Genomic DNA, 13,816 nt, shown 5'->3' with positions numbered 1-13,816 from the left:
TTTTTAATGAGTCAACATGGACTGTAATTTAAGTCTGTTAACTTAAAGTGACAATACTAGCAAACAGACAAGTGAATAGCTCGAAGAACCCAAATATGAATAATGGAAGACGTGCGTGAATGAGAATTCAGTACTTCATTGATATATTTCTAAAGTCATGTTGTAAATAACCTCCCAAGAGACAGTACTTAGAAACAGAGAATCAATTGACTTATTCAGTGAGTCAATGCTAATGTATTTTTAATGATACCCAAATGCATTTACTGAGAGATGATAGCATCGTTTTCTGTCTGTGTGATGTTCCAGACTAAAGGATGAATCTTCTTCAAGTGATGAAGACCCGAGAGCTGCAAAACCAAACATTGGGTCATTACAAACAAACTCCAGTCATCTCTCATTATTGTCAGGAATCAGTTACAAAAAGACACTTCGACTCACTTCTGACCAGCTTGTGAGTTATTTTTACATATTCCTTCTGAAATGTCATTTCTAGCTCAACAGGCACAATGCAGTTATTCAGGCTAGCACAGGGTTAACAAACTCTTAGTATTTGTGCTGACTACAAGGCCTTACGAAATTTTAAAAAATGTCTTAATGTTTGAAGTAGATCTCATGCTTAATGGAAAAGGTGTTGTATTGACAAATCAAGAGACTGAGGTCTGCCAAAATGGCAGCCTACAGTTAAACGCATCTGTGAACTTCTGTGTCATGGATGAAATTCTGTATTGTGCCTCTAGGAGCCGTGGCACAGAACTGGCAGCCCAGGTGTGGATGTGAGTGGTTTTAAGGGACCTTTGTACCCTTCCTATCGGGGCTGCCTTTGGGGCTGAAGAGGCCCTGGGAACAATTTAGACAGTGCTGGGGGACTGTTTAAGTTAGGGCAGCGTCCCTGAACTGCTTGACGGCCTGCAGTGCTGCCAGGAATCAGCACAGTGATGTGTGCTATGGTCCTTTCCCTGATAGTCCATCTGACTCTGCTCCTGTCCCCAGCATGCACCCTACGCCAAGTTTTGTAAGGGAGTTCTCCGAGGACAGCCTTATGGCTGTCGTGCACAAGAAGAATCCTCCACCAGCTGGAAATGAGGCATTTAAGCCTCCTTTATGCTGCTCCAGCTCTTTTACCTGGCTTAAAGGGGCCAGGTGCTGTGTGTGTGTGTATTTTTCTCTCTCTCTCCCTCCCCCCTCACACATGCGCACACACACAGAAGATAGCAGCTCCTAAAAGAGCTGTTTATGAATTTAGTGTGACCAGGACCATATTAATTTCAGTTCCTCTGCACAGAGGTGTTGTGACTAATGCTGATAAATAATGCTGTTGCTGTTCAAGCCCAGGGTATTAATATTTACTTTGGAAAATATGGCTATTTAGGAAAATGCATTTTCTCGCATCCACACACACAGCTAATTAATTTTCAGAAGTAAACATACTTGTGGAATACAACATTAGGCAGCCCACCACTCCCATGTGGCTAGATGAGAGTGTTCTCTGTAGATGGCAAGAGGTCCAGAATTTGCCTTAAGATACAGATATGGTTTATTGGTCATATTCTGTAACAAATTGAGAGCAGGGATATACAAATTGTGAGCAGGGGTATACAAAGCCTGGGGGGGCTTATTTTTCAGATGCAGTAGTTTTGCAGGGGCTTGAAGCCAGTCTTTTTTTGCTGCCATGATCACTTCAGGCCATACTGTGACACTGATTACAAATTATTGTTTTTAATTCAGCTTATGAATCAAGGGCACAGCATGGCCCTTGCAGCCAAACTCTGCTTCCATTATTCGGTAGATAGTCCCATGACAGGAAGGAGATTAACACATGCCTAAGGCAATTGGCATTCTCCCATTTGTGTTTATACTATTTTGTCCATTTCACCTGCACAATTTGATCTTGCTAATAATGTTTCACAGAAAAGTCTGAAGCTCAAGAATGGCCCTAATGATGTGATCTTTAGTGTTACGACACAATATCAAGGCACGTGCCGCTGTGAAGGCATCATCTACTTATGGAATTGGGATGACAAGGTTATTATTTCTGACATCGATGGAACTATCACAAGGTAAGATGACAAACAAGGCAAGATTTTACCTACCAGGCAATATCTCTTTCAGGCTCAAAAAGTTGTTATTGACGTAGGGTTGGGGCAAGGGACCATTGTGTTCAGGCTTTGAATTTTCATGTTTAACCTGCTTTTCCAATGAAGCAAAAAACAATCCTGTTACATTGACTGGATTGTTAAAGGTTGGTATGTGCCATAATGTTGATCTGTTTGTTACTTATAGGCTTTTCTATGGTGCTTATCACCGCATTAAAATGAACTTCAGTGAGTTCTTTGCCGCGTCCCATCTGTGAGGCACGTTGGAGTGATGTTCATTCTGGTGTTAGAGATATGACAGATTCCAGAGCTAATCCAGTGGGACAAGGCAGTGTCATCTAGTGGACAGGACACCAGAATAGGAGTCAGGGAATCTGGGGTCTATATCTGCTACTGAGCTGATTGGGTATTGACTATGCCACTTCACTGCTTTGTCAAGACAAGGACTGTCTGATTGTATCTGCGCAATGCCTTTCAGAGTGGAGCCCTCTGTCTTGGTTGGGGCCTCTGGTGCTACATAACATAAATAGTAATACTAAATTCATTATACTTACAATGGGGAATATCACTGGAACCAGTAAAGCTATTTCCCTTATTTTCTAGATGGTGAACTGAGGCCCAGATCCTCAAGGGAATGTAGGTGCCCTAACTCCCAGTGAAATCAATGGGAGGTAGATGCCTTTGAGGATCTGAGCCAGAGGGATTAAGCTATTTGCCAAGGTCACACAAAAGATCTGTGCCATATCTTGAACTAAAACCCTGATCTCTTGAATCTCAGGCCAGTGCATTAGCCAAAAGACTATCAGCCCACTCTGCTAGCCAATGAATGCTTAGGAGGGCATGTATCAGTACCACCCTTTCCTTAAAAAAACATTTAAAGTTGCTTCTGCCTGTTCTTTGGAAGTTATTTCTTGCAGTGCATTTGCTCTGTTTTTCCCCATCTTTATTCAGGTCAGATACTTTAGGCCATATTTTGCCCACTCTTGGCAAGGATTGGACGCACCAAGGGATTGCAAAGTTGTACCATAAAGTGAGCCAGTAAGTATTCAGCAAATATTTGTGTTAATTTCTCTCAATTTAAATGCAAAACCAGATGCCTGTTCACAGCCCCAGGTGTCCAGCAACTATTTACAAGAATGGTGAATATAAGAAATGGGTAAATTACACCCACAACAGGAAATTGGATGGGATGATTAGGATTAGGCTAAATGGTGAAGGACCTTAAAAGTGAGGACAAGAAGCTTGTGCTTGATGCAGTGATGAAGGGAGAACCTGTAGAGGGATGCAAAGAGCTGATGTTGTGGGGGAAGGGAAGGTTGATGGCATCAGTGTCAGAGAGAGGATTATGGTAGTCAAAATGCAAGATAAGGGCCTTTGCTATGACAAAGCCCCACAGGTGGGTTCCATTTAAAGTAAGGTTGATGAAACGTTGTTGCTGGATGCATAATGTCTCTTCTTAAGAGGACTCATTTCAGTAAATTGGGAGGGATGTGATGCAAATACACAGAGCCAGATTTCATGTGGGAGCCATACAAATCTCTGATACAGATTCTCCTCTTCTGGTATAAATCAGTGAATTCATTGGAGCTATGCAGATTTTTGCTATCTGGCTTGTAATGTTTTTACTCCTTAATAATAATTTGTGAGTTCTTATGGTTGAAAGAGGTTAAAGATCTGAATCTCTAATAGTCATGGCTTATGTCCTAGGCAAATAAAATACCACAATTGTGAAAATGTCCACTTTATTATTTAAAGTAATTTCTTCCTGGTTTGTTTGTTTATTTATGTAATAGAAATGGGTACAAGTTTCTGTATTGCTCGGCACGTGCTATAGGAATGGCAGACATGACGAGAGGATATTTGCACTGGGTCAACGAACGAGGAACAGTGCTACCTCAAGGACCTGTGTTGTTAAGTCCAAGCAGCTTGTTCTCAGCCTTTCACAGGTATCATTAGGTAGTAGCTTGTACCCAATACAAAATTCACCTCTTACGTGACCACTTTAAATTATTTTCAAAGTTTCCAGTAGGAGTTGGTGCAGCTTTTCATTGAAGATCAACCTCTAGTAGGCAACCAAAGTTTGCTAGTATCTTAGATGGTTACTTAAGACAGGTCTCATTTTACAGTGGTAGCCAATAAAAAAAAAATCAGCATTTGCCAACAGATACCACCTGTTCACTACACAGTTACCCTGGATATTTCTAGTTATCAGTACCTTCATGAATGCTGACTTTTTAATGGCAATCAGTGTGCAATGTCTGTCAGACAGTGTACATGTTTTACATGAATTTTTTTTTACAGAAGAGTATTGATCAATTTCAGTGGTTTTTGACGAGCTACTTAACAAAAATGTCACATTCAGTTTCATGTGGAAATGCATATTTTACTCAACCGTATCACAGAATGTTACAAAGAGAATGTGGTTCTTTCTGATTGTGAAACTAAACTGGGTGGACATGGAAATCAAATATAATAAGTTTTAAACACATAGCTTAACATGTCACACAGTGAAACTAATATCTACTTTCTACTTCAATGAAGCTTGTTAAGTGACTACTGAAAATACTGTGGGTTGTTAAGCGCTGCTATGAAAAGGTTTATTTCATTAAAATTGTTAATGGGATGTTCTTTGAAATGTTCTACTGACAGTCTGCTATGTGTCAATCAGTATCACTCAGTGTACTCAAATATGGGAAACCTTGGCTATGTTGTAGCTAGGGATAATAAAAGAGTAGCTTTCCTTGCCTTCCACTCTCCATCTCAGATATCTTCAAATATTACTTCTTTCTGCATATATTTTAGACAGTTGGCCAAAGGGTATCCCTTCTATCTCCCCACATAAATGCTTTTAGTATCAGTGACATATAGGCTGTCACAAAATAACTGCATGTGAGTCATTCTTAGTGATAGATTTAACCATCATGGCTTTTGGGGAGTTCTGGCTCAGGGTTTGTGTGGGTTGGGGAAAGGTGGCTTTCCTCCCACCTTTGCGCCTCCTTGATCCCTGAGTCATCTGGGGAGCTGCTTCAACTCCCGATACAATTTAGAGCTACCTGAAGGTTGGCCTGGCTTGTACTTGGCTGCCTGTTGCTCCTCTCATACAGCTGCCAATAGCCAGAGTCCAACAGCACTCCAGCCATGCCTCAGTTTCCCTGGTAGCATTCCATTGGTGTGCTCCTGGGCTGGGGTCTGCTATGGGGAATGGTGCAGGGCCAGCTACACCAACTCTTCACAGTGCAGGATTCGCTCTCTCTTATGGGAATTCCCTCGGGGACAACTCTGTCACCTGTTTGGTCCCATTTTGCCAAGAGAGGCAGTTGTGAAAGGGCTGCAGCCCAGAGATGAACTGGCTCCTCTATTCATTATTCCGTAATGAAGCACTAAAGAGAATTAGAAGATGCATTTGTCTTTACTTACCTCTAATTGTCATTGATGGATGACCTCACCAGTGGAAGTAGCTTAATTGGAGGTAGTCCTTTGCATCTGGTACATGGTGAAATTTAAATCCCAGAGAGAGCGTAGAGAAGCTATACAAAGGGAAGGCCATTATAATCTATTGACCCATTCTGCAGTTTTCATTAAGGCAGTTTATATCATTATATTACATATACCATACATTGTTATTTAGAAACTGCTGTCTATAGTTCATTACCCTTGTTTAGTAGCCACATCTTTACCACACTGTTTTTAATAAAAGCCCCCTTGTTTAGGAGGCTTGTTTTTACTGTGAACTTTATCTGTGCAAACATTTACATTTAATAGGAGCTCTGGCTTCTAAATGAAGTTGTATGGACGTTTTCAGTGCTAGAATCTGACTAGATGAAATGTATTACATAAAATAAAAATAAAATAGCGGATGTACTTATGAAATACCTCCTTTTTATTTTAGGGAAGTGATAGAAAAGAAGCCAGAAAAATTTAAAGTTCAGTGTCTGACAGACATCAAACATTTGTTTCATCCGAACACAGAACCCTTTTATGCTGCCTTTGGAAACAGACCTGCCGTAAGTAATAGCTGTGATTATTTTTGACAATGAAGTGCAAAAGTGCTGTTGTTATTCAGTATTTCTTTTGTGGTAATGCCTCAGGACCTCAAATAGGAATTAAGGCCACATTTTATTAGGCCCTGTAAAAACGAATAATGTAAAGCTAGTATCTCTCACTCAGAAACTTCACAGTTTAGGATGTAGATGATATGCAATAGGTGAATAAAGAGACAAACATGGAGGGCAAGGTAGCAGTAGAGACATATGTATTTGCATAAGTTAGCAGTCCCAGCAATCCCAGGTGGTTGACAGCCTAACTGAATTTAAAATCTGTAAAGTTGTTTGAAAACACTGAGAACAGTTCCTTTCTTCGGTGCTGTTAGAAATGTGTGTCCAAATTCCACTCCCATTCACACAGCACAACCACAGTGAGCAACGTGTGGTTGGTGTAGTATAAACCAAGGCAAAATTTGGCAGGTGAAAGTCAGAGGGACTTAGACTCCAAAGTTACTTAGCCAGTTTTGAAAAATTGTACCCCTGTGTCTGTTTAATCTCCTTTAATAATTATTATAATTTGGGGCTTGTCTACACAGTGCATTAGTGCGCACCAGTGGGGAGTAAATTCTAATCTGCATTAGTGTGTAGCATGCTAACTGGCCCATCTGGATCTTGCTGCCCTACGCTAAAAGTTCCCTAGTGCACATTAACAGAACCCATTTTACAAACAGCACTATGCTAATATGTACTAGGGAACTTGTAGTACATTCCAGCAGGGTCCACATGGGCCACTAAATGTCTGACATGCTGGACAAGAATTTACACTTCTCTGGTGCACACTAATGCACCATGTAGACAAGCTCTTAGTTCCTATGGATTTTGTTAAGCTTAGTTAATGTTAATAACATGCTATGAGAGCTTCAGATGCAGGATAACACATGTATATCCAGTACAAATACTTTGCACTTCAGTATTCTTTATATATTATTCTGCACTATATATTCTATAAAGAATAAAATGTATTGTGCACAGGCAGAAGTATGGTTTAATTTTTTTTAAGTTTAAGTTTTTTCTTTTTTGCCAGGATGTTTATTCCTACAAGCAAGTGGGGGTCTCTTTAAACAGAATATTCACAGTTAATCCCAAAGGAGAACTTATACAAGAGCATGCAAAAACCAACATCTCATCGTAAGTAGTAATTTGTCCTGAATACTTCATGGGCCAAATTCATCACCCAGTTGACAATGAGAGTTAAACCAAGGATTTATTTGGCTCTATTTTAAAAGGTTTCCTCATTTAAAATGAAATATTTGGATTGATATAACATTTGATTACTTTAATACCAAGTCTCCACTTGACATTATTTGAACTAACAAGAAAGATACTCACTGAGCCAGCAATTAAAAAAAATAAAAAAAGGTTTATTTTATTTGCTTACAGGGATGCTGTCCACTTCTAGTGCAGTCAGTTTCAAAAATAAGTTAAATGTAGTTTCCCGAGTCCCTCTGCCATGTTTTATGATCTTTAAATAATTCTTTCTTTAAAGTTTCCCCTTGTCAGGGTTTCTATGTGAAAGACTTAGGCAAACAAAAGCTGAAACTAACTATATAGTGGGCACAGCTAAAAGTGGCTATACACTAATCGCTGTCCAATTGAAGTTAATGGGAATTTTCCAGAGTTTAAACAACCTGAAGGCTTGATTTTGGAAGCACTTGCACACACTAGACATCCCATTACAGTTAACAGAACTACTCACATGAGCAGGGTTCTACAATCAGGCTGTGAAAAAATATAAATAACTATATTTTTCTCTTTCAGTTATAGGAACCTAAGGGTAAACTGGTAACAATAGTGGACAGAAAAAAAAATCAGACAAATGTAGATTTAAATGTGTGTCCCCCTTTAATTCTCTTAGTGTCTATGAGCCAGAATGTGAACCTCTTATTCGTACTGTTGGACAGTTATTCACAGGAGCATTCCCGTTGACTCAGTAACACTACTTGTGTGAATAACTGCTCACTAGTGTGAGTGAGGGTTCGTACTCCTTATATCTGAGAGGTACACAGAATGGTTCGCAGCAGGTTACAAAGACATTTTAAAAAAATCATTTAATAGAGTTACGGGGGGGGGGAAAGAAATAGTGCGTATAGTTATCACGCTACAGTCACTGCACGTGAGCAGTCCTGGAACAGTAGTGGGATTGTTACAACGTGGTGGTATGATAAACATCAGGATGCTGCAGTGAGTCAGCCAGGTGGAAAGAATATGGTTTGAGATACTGAAACCTCATAAACATTTTAGTCCAAATTTTCAACAGTGACTAATGATTTTTGGGTGCCTGCAATCCTGGATTCTCCACTTGAGACACCTGAAAGGGACCAGATTGTCAGAGAGTGAGTACTCAGTTCTTTTGGAAAAAAATGAAGCCTCTTTGGGATGTCTCAAGTTGGGGACCCAGAAAAGGAGAAACCCCAAATTTCTAGTTACTTTTGAAAATCTGGGCCTTAATGGTTGTTTTTTTTAATAAATAATTCTTCTATGTGGGCTTCACCATCTAACCATTTCCAAAATAAGCTGCAATAAACTCTGCTTTCCAACACATAACCCTTTGAACATCTGCTCAAAATGAATGTCGATGAAGGGGTGGAAGCCAGCTGGTTGGACTGATCATTTCATGCAGATGAGCCTTAAATTGTATTGGTAACATGCATTAGGGTTCCTAGAGCCTTGGGTGGGCATCTTTATTTTTAAACAAAATAAATAAACAATCTGAGATGATTTAAACAGTAATTTTTCCCCCCAGTTACGTCAGACTCTGTGAGGTGGTTGATCACCTGTTTCCTTTGCTGAAAAGAAGCCATTCTTCAGACTTCCCTTGTTCTGATACCTACAGTCAGTTCACGTACTGGAGGGAACCACTACCACCTTTTGAAAACCAGGATATTCATCCGTCCTCATCTTAAATTCACCTACAGCCTCTTGGCCTCAGTTCAGAGGACTGGTTATCTTATATTTAAAGGACACAACTTGGTTTTTGCCTTGGACTGGTCAGCTGGAATATGTGCTATTGTGAGCATTGCATTCATTTGTTAAAAGCAAATTTGGAACTGTGTTTCCACGCTTAAAGTCATATTTCCAATAATTAGGAATGGGAGTGGTGGTTCCAACTTCTCAGCCAACATGCTCAAAATGTGCAACAGTCTTCTTAAAAAAAGATCAATTACAAGTGCAATGATACTGGTTTTCAGTTAAAAATATGTTAAGATTTAGTTAAAAAACCCCACCAGTGGTTCTCAACCTTTTCCACACTGTCTGCCATGAACCACCCTCCCATTGAGCCAGAACCCCCTTCCATTTAGCAGGATGGGAAGGGCAGGGTTTCAACACCCTGACACCAGTTTGTATGTCTGTACAGGTTGCGACCTCTGTCAAATTAAAAATCCCTCCATTTAAAAGAACGGACAGTAATCCCCTCCCAAACAAGCATAGGATCGTATAAGAGTTATTGGGACAAAACTTTAGCTGGTTTAAATTGGCTTTTTTTTTTTCTGGGAAATAAATAATGCACACTGTGAATTGAAAGTAAGGGAAATAAAAACATGATGACAGAATCAGATAACGCTACTCACCTTGAGCAGTACCTTACTCCAAAAGCAGTCCATTTGGATTAAGGCAAAGTGTAAGTATACAAGTGGAAGAATTTGACCCATTAGGTGAAATCTTGGCCCGGTTGAAGTAAATGGCAAAACTCCTGTTGACATCAGTAAGGTCAAGATTTTACCCATTGATTGCACTGAGTTGCACTTTGCTGGAGCTGACAGCTTCAAGGGATTTATCAAAACTGAAAAGTATTTTGTGAGGCATTTTCTATGGCTAAAATGTGAACTTGCTGCTGGTTAAGGATGCATCTCCTGATTTCAGTTGTGTGTGCTTTGCAGTACATCTGGCCATCTTTGGCATCAGTGAAATCTTCCTTTTTGCTTTCAGTTCTGTACCTGAAAACTTCTTTTCTCATTTGCACAGACACTGGTTATAGGTACTGCTCTTTTATGTTACTTACTTTTCGATGCCTTAAATTTTAACTGTGTGCATTGGAGTCAATATTGCAGATCATTTTTGAGAGCATTTTTCAAATAATGTACTGCAGTGCTTTGCTTTAAATTGTAACTGCAACTGGCCATGTGCCAAATGATCAAAACATTTGTGTTTGGAGATAAATAGTAAAATGATTATCTTTTCTTATTTTTAAAGATATTTGGCTGGGGGTATGTCCAAGGCATAATTGCTTTCTGAAAATGGTATCATGGGATTCCATATTTAGTGTATTTCAGTTTCTCCCATATTAAATTTGCTCAGTTTAAAAGGAAAGGATAGACCCTGCTCCTGATTTAACTCAATGGACGTTTTGCCACTGGCAGTGGGAAATAGATTGGTGCCCCAAAATATGGATTTTTCTAACTGCTGGCCCTGCATACTCACTCATTTTGGATGTTAAAGTCAAGGGGCCAATTCACATTGCCCTGCATCTTGAGTAATCATTTACACAAGTGCCCAAAGTCTTTCCTTCTTGTGCAGCATCACTGGATCTCTGACCCAGGAAAAGAATATTTCAGGTGCATGTATGCTGTACTTAAGTCAGAATTAGTGGACAAAGAGGAAAAACACATTTTGACTTTCAGTTCATAGGACAAGTGTGCAGGGCTGGCAGTTTTAACAAAAACAAATATCTTTTTTATTGTAAACTGAACAAATTTGGTATTGAGTCCCTGAGACACCATCAATGTGGGCCCAGGGTGCCAATTTTAGAGAGTCAGTCTCTAAGTACAACCACACTTTAATTTATATGATGTGACTCTTGGCTGTATAAGCAAGGGATTAGGAGTAGTGATGTGATTTTCTCTGTATAAAGCCTCAATGAGACCAATGCTACAATATGTCATACAGGTTTTGATGACCACATTTTAAAAAGATGTTGAAAAATTGGAAAGGAGTTACAAAAGAGTTACAAAAATGATTCAGGGAATGGAGAAAATGCCTGAGAGTGAGGGACTTAAAGGGCTTAGTCTGTTTAGTTTAGCAAAAAGAAGATTGAGAGGTGATTTAATTGCAGCATATGAGCACCATCATGAGGAGAAAATACTGGATATTAAAGGGCTCTTTAATCTAGCAGAGAAAACAGGAACCACCAGCAGGAAACTGAAGCCAGACAAATTCAAATTGGAAATAAGGCGCCATTTTTTAACACGGGAGTGTGGGTTCTCCATCTCTTGATATCTTGAAATCAAGGCTGTATGCCTTTCTAAAAGATATGTTTTAGCCAAATACAAGTTATTAGGCTCCATAGCAAAGCAAGACACACCGGTGCGGTACCTCCTGCTGGTCATCTTGGGAATTAGCTCGATTCCAGCCCAGAGCGCCCTCTGCAGGCTGGTGGCTCACCTGCCTCAGGCCCCATGTCCCTCCCGGACCCCGGTGCCCCTTTACCTCCAGGTTCTGCCCCGGCAGTACCCCCTCCCAGGGAAACCCCCCACCCTCTAAACCCACCTTGCCTCAGTGGATACTGCCAGTCATCATCTAGTCCCCGCTCACTGGGGCAGATGCAGTCTGTCATGGCCACTAATCATTGACAAGGAGGTTGTACCAGCTGCCTCTGACTATCCCTGGGCTGCACCTCTGCAACCCCAGTACTTGCTTTGGCCTTTAGCAAGGCCCACAGCCTGGGCATTTGCCAGGCTGGAGCTCCCCAGATCCTCTTGCCTTCCCCAGCACTGCCCTGCTTCAGGTACTGTCCTCTCAGGCAGCTAGCCCTTCCCATTCCAGGGCTAGAGTGAGACCCCCCCAATTCCTGGCCCTCAGCCCTCTTATAAGCTGCTCACACTTGTTGTCAGCTACTCCCTCAGCTTCCCCCAGCTGTTCTCACTTCATTTCCCAGCTGCAGCCCTCTCCAGGGCTGCTTTTAACCGCTGTTCTGTGAGACTGGGGAGACGCCCCACTACAGGCTCAATACAGGGGTGTAAAATTTAATCACCTGTGACATACAGGAAGTCAGGATGGATGATCTAATGACCCCTGCTGTCCTTAAGCTGTATGAAACTATGAATTATTCTCTGTAGATATTATTTATGACCTCCTGTCATTAACTGTTGAGTTACCGGATGAACATATTAGCCATAGCCTGTCTGTATTTATTTTGCTAATGGCCTGTAGTATTGCATTTATGATATAAAAAATTCCCAGCCACTTGATAAGATGCACTCAGTTCAGTTACCCTCCTGCAGTACTTAAGGCCTAACTTTCAGAACTGAGCAACTGGAGCTCCCATTGATCTCACCCAGAGTGAAACGCATCTGAAGGGCAGGTCCATAGCATTTATTTGCTGATGTGCCAATAAGTAGAGAATCCAGTTTTAATCATTTTTTAGTATTGGAAACAAAATGGCAGTGTAGATGAGTAGCTGATCTAAACCATTTCAGTTTGAAGACCCTACTACACTATGGGACATTGTGCTCTGTCGAAGTTTGACTGTAGCTGTCTAACCACCCAAAGGTATATATTACTCCTAGCTAATATTTATTAAATTGGCTCATGGGGAGAACAGTTTGGAAAATCAAAAGTTTGTTCTGTTAGCAACAAAAGATTTTACTCCATTTTATAATATTTTTTTAAGTGTACACTATATTTTGCTTTGGCTGTCAGGCAGTTGTCTGCATACATCTTTAAATTGGATTATTCATTCATAAAGAACAAAGTGGAATGGTTAAAGGAATTCTTACTCTTTCCGTGAAAGAAAAATGTTGCCTGCTTTCAGTGTAATGGTGGTTTCTGTTACAGAAAGAATACTTTTTGCTAACATAGTGCAAATACAAACACTCAAACCACAATGTGATCTATTTCTACAATAGACATATTATAAACTAGACTATGGGGTGGTGACTATTGTTTATTTTCATGAATCTAATGACTATCCCACTCAACATGGGTGGTTATAGGAGGGGGAGGATAATATATGCATCTTATCAGTTATATCAAAGCTAAAATTTATTGACAACTTTTGGGGTTGGGGGAATTTTTTATTTTTATTTTGGTTTGGCTCATCATTTCTATTTATATACAGGATTTGCTCTGTCTAATGCACTGATGGAAATCATTGTAACACCTCATTTTGATGTGCTGAATGCAAAGACATTAAAGATATATTGTAATAAATGCAAGCAGCTGACAAATAATTTTCTGCCATTTCAGTTCTGTGACATCTTAAAAATAGTCAGCTGTGGCCTTGTGTCTTTTGGCCAACTTGAAAGTGGAATATTGTGTTGTGTGATAATTGTGTCCATTAGTAATGGCTTGTCTTTTTTCATGGTTACCTGCTGTCACATCCAGCATTTGTAGTATTCATCCTGTGGCATTGCAGAGAGCCCGGGAGCCAAAGCTTATGGAAGATACCATTGAAGGTGGCCTGGCCAGAGTGCCTCTGTTCTCCCACTAGTCCTGTCTGTCAAAAAGCACCTTAGTGTCTGGAGCAGCCAGGCAGACATTACAGCAGTGGTTCTCAGACTTTTGTACTGGTGACCCCTTTCACGTAGCAAGCCTCTGAGTACGACCCCCCATTATAAATCAAAACCACGTTTTATATAATATATATTTAACACCATTATAAATGCTGGATGCAAAGTGGTGTTTGGGGTGGAGGCTGACAGCTTGCAACCCCCCATGTAATAACCTTGTGACCCCCTGAGGGGT

At 40.4% G+C, this 13,816-nt stretch overlaps 1 protein-coding gene across 4 annotated transcripts in view; it reads left to right on the top strand.

Moving 5' to 3' along the window:
- The window catches only part of LPIN1 (lipin 1), a 64,051-nt gene extending 50,749 nt beyond the window's left edge, over positions 1-13,302 (top strand). For all 4 annotated transcript variants that reach the window (XM_043510238.1, XM_038396303.2, XM_043510237.1 and 1 more), the window contains 7 exons: positions 307-451; positions 1,909-2,057; positions 3,045-3,131; positions 3,887-4,039; positions 5,983-6,097; positions 7,161-7,264; positions 8,880-13,302. In XM_043510238.1, coding sequence (XP_043366173.1) covers positions 307-451; positions 1,909-2,057; positions 3,045-3,131; positions 3,887-4,039; positions 5,983-6,097; positions 7,161-7,264; positions 8,880-9,039 — 913 coding nt within the window. In that variant the 3' untranslated portion in view covers positions 9,040-13,302. The remainder of the gene's footprint in view (positions 1-306; positions 452-1,908; positions 2,058-3,044; positions 3,132-3,886; positions 4,040-5,982; positions 6,098-7,160; positions 7,265-8,879) is intronic.
- The last annotated feature ends 514 nt before the right edge of the window (positions 13,303-13,816 follow it).

Source organism: Dermochelys coriacea, chromosome 3 (genome assembly GCF_009764565.3).
Source record: "Dermochelys coriacea isolate rDerCor1 chromosome 3, rDerCor1.pri.v4, whole genome shotgun sequence".
Lineage (NCBI taxonomy): Eukaryota > Metazoa > Chordata > Testudines > Dermochelyidae > Dermochelys > Dermochelys coriacea.
Note: the sequence above shows the minus strand (reverse complement) of the source record. Positions and strands in the feature narration are given on the sequence as shown.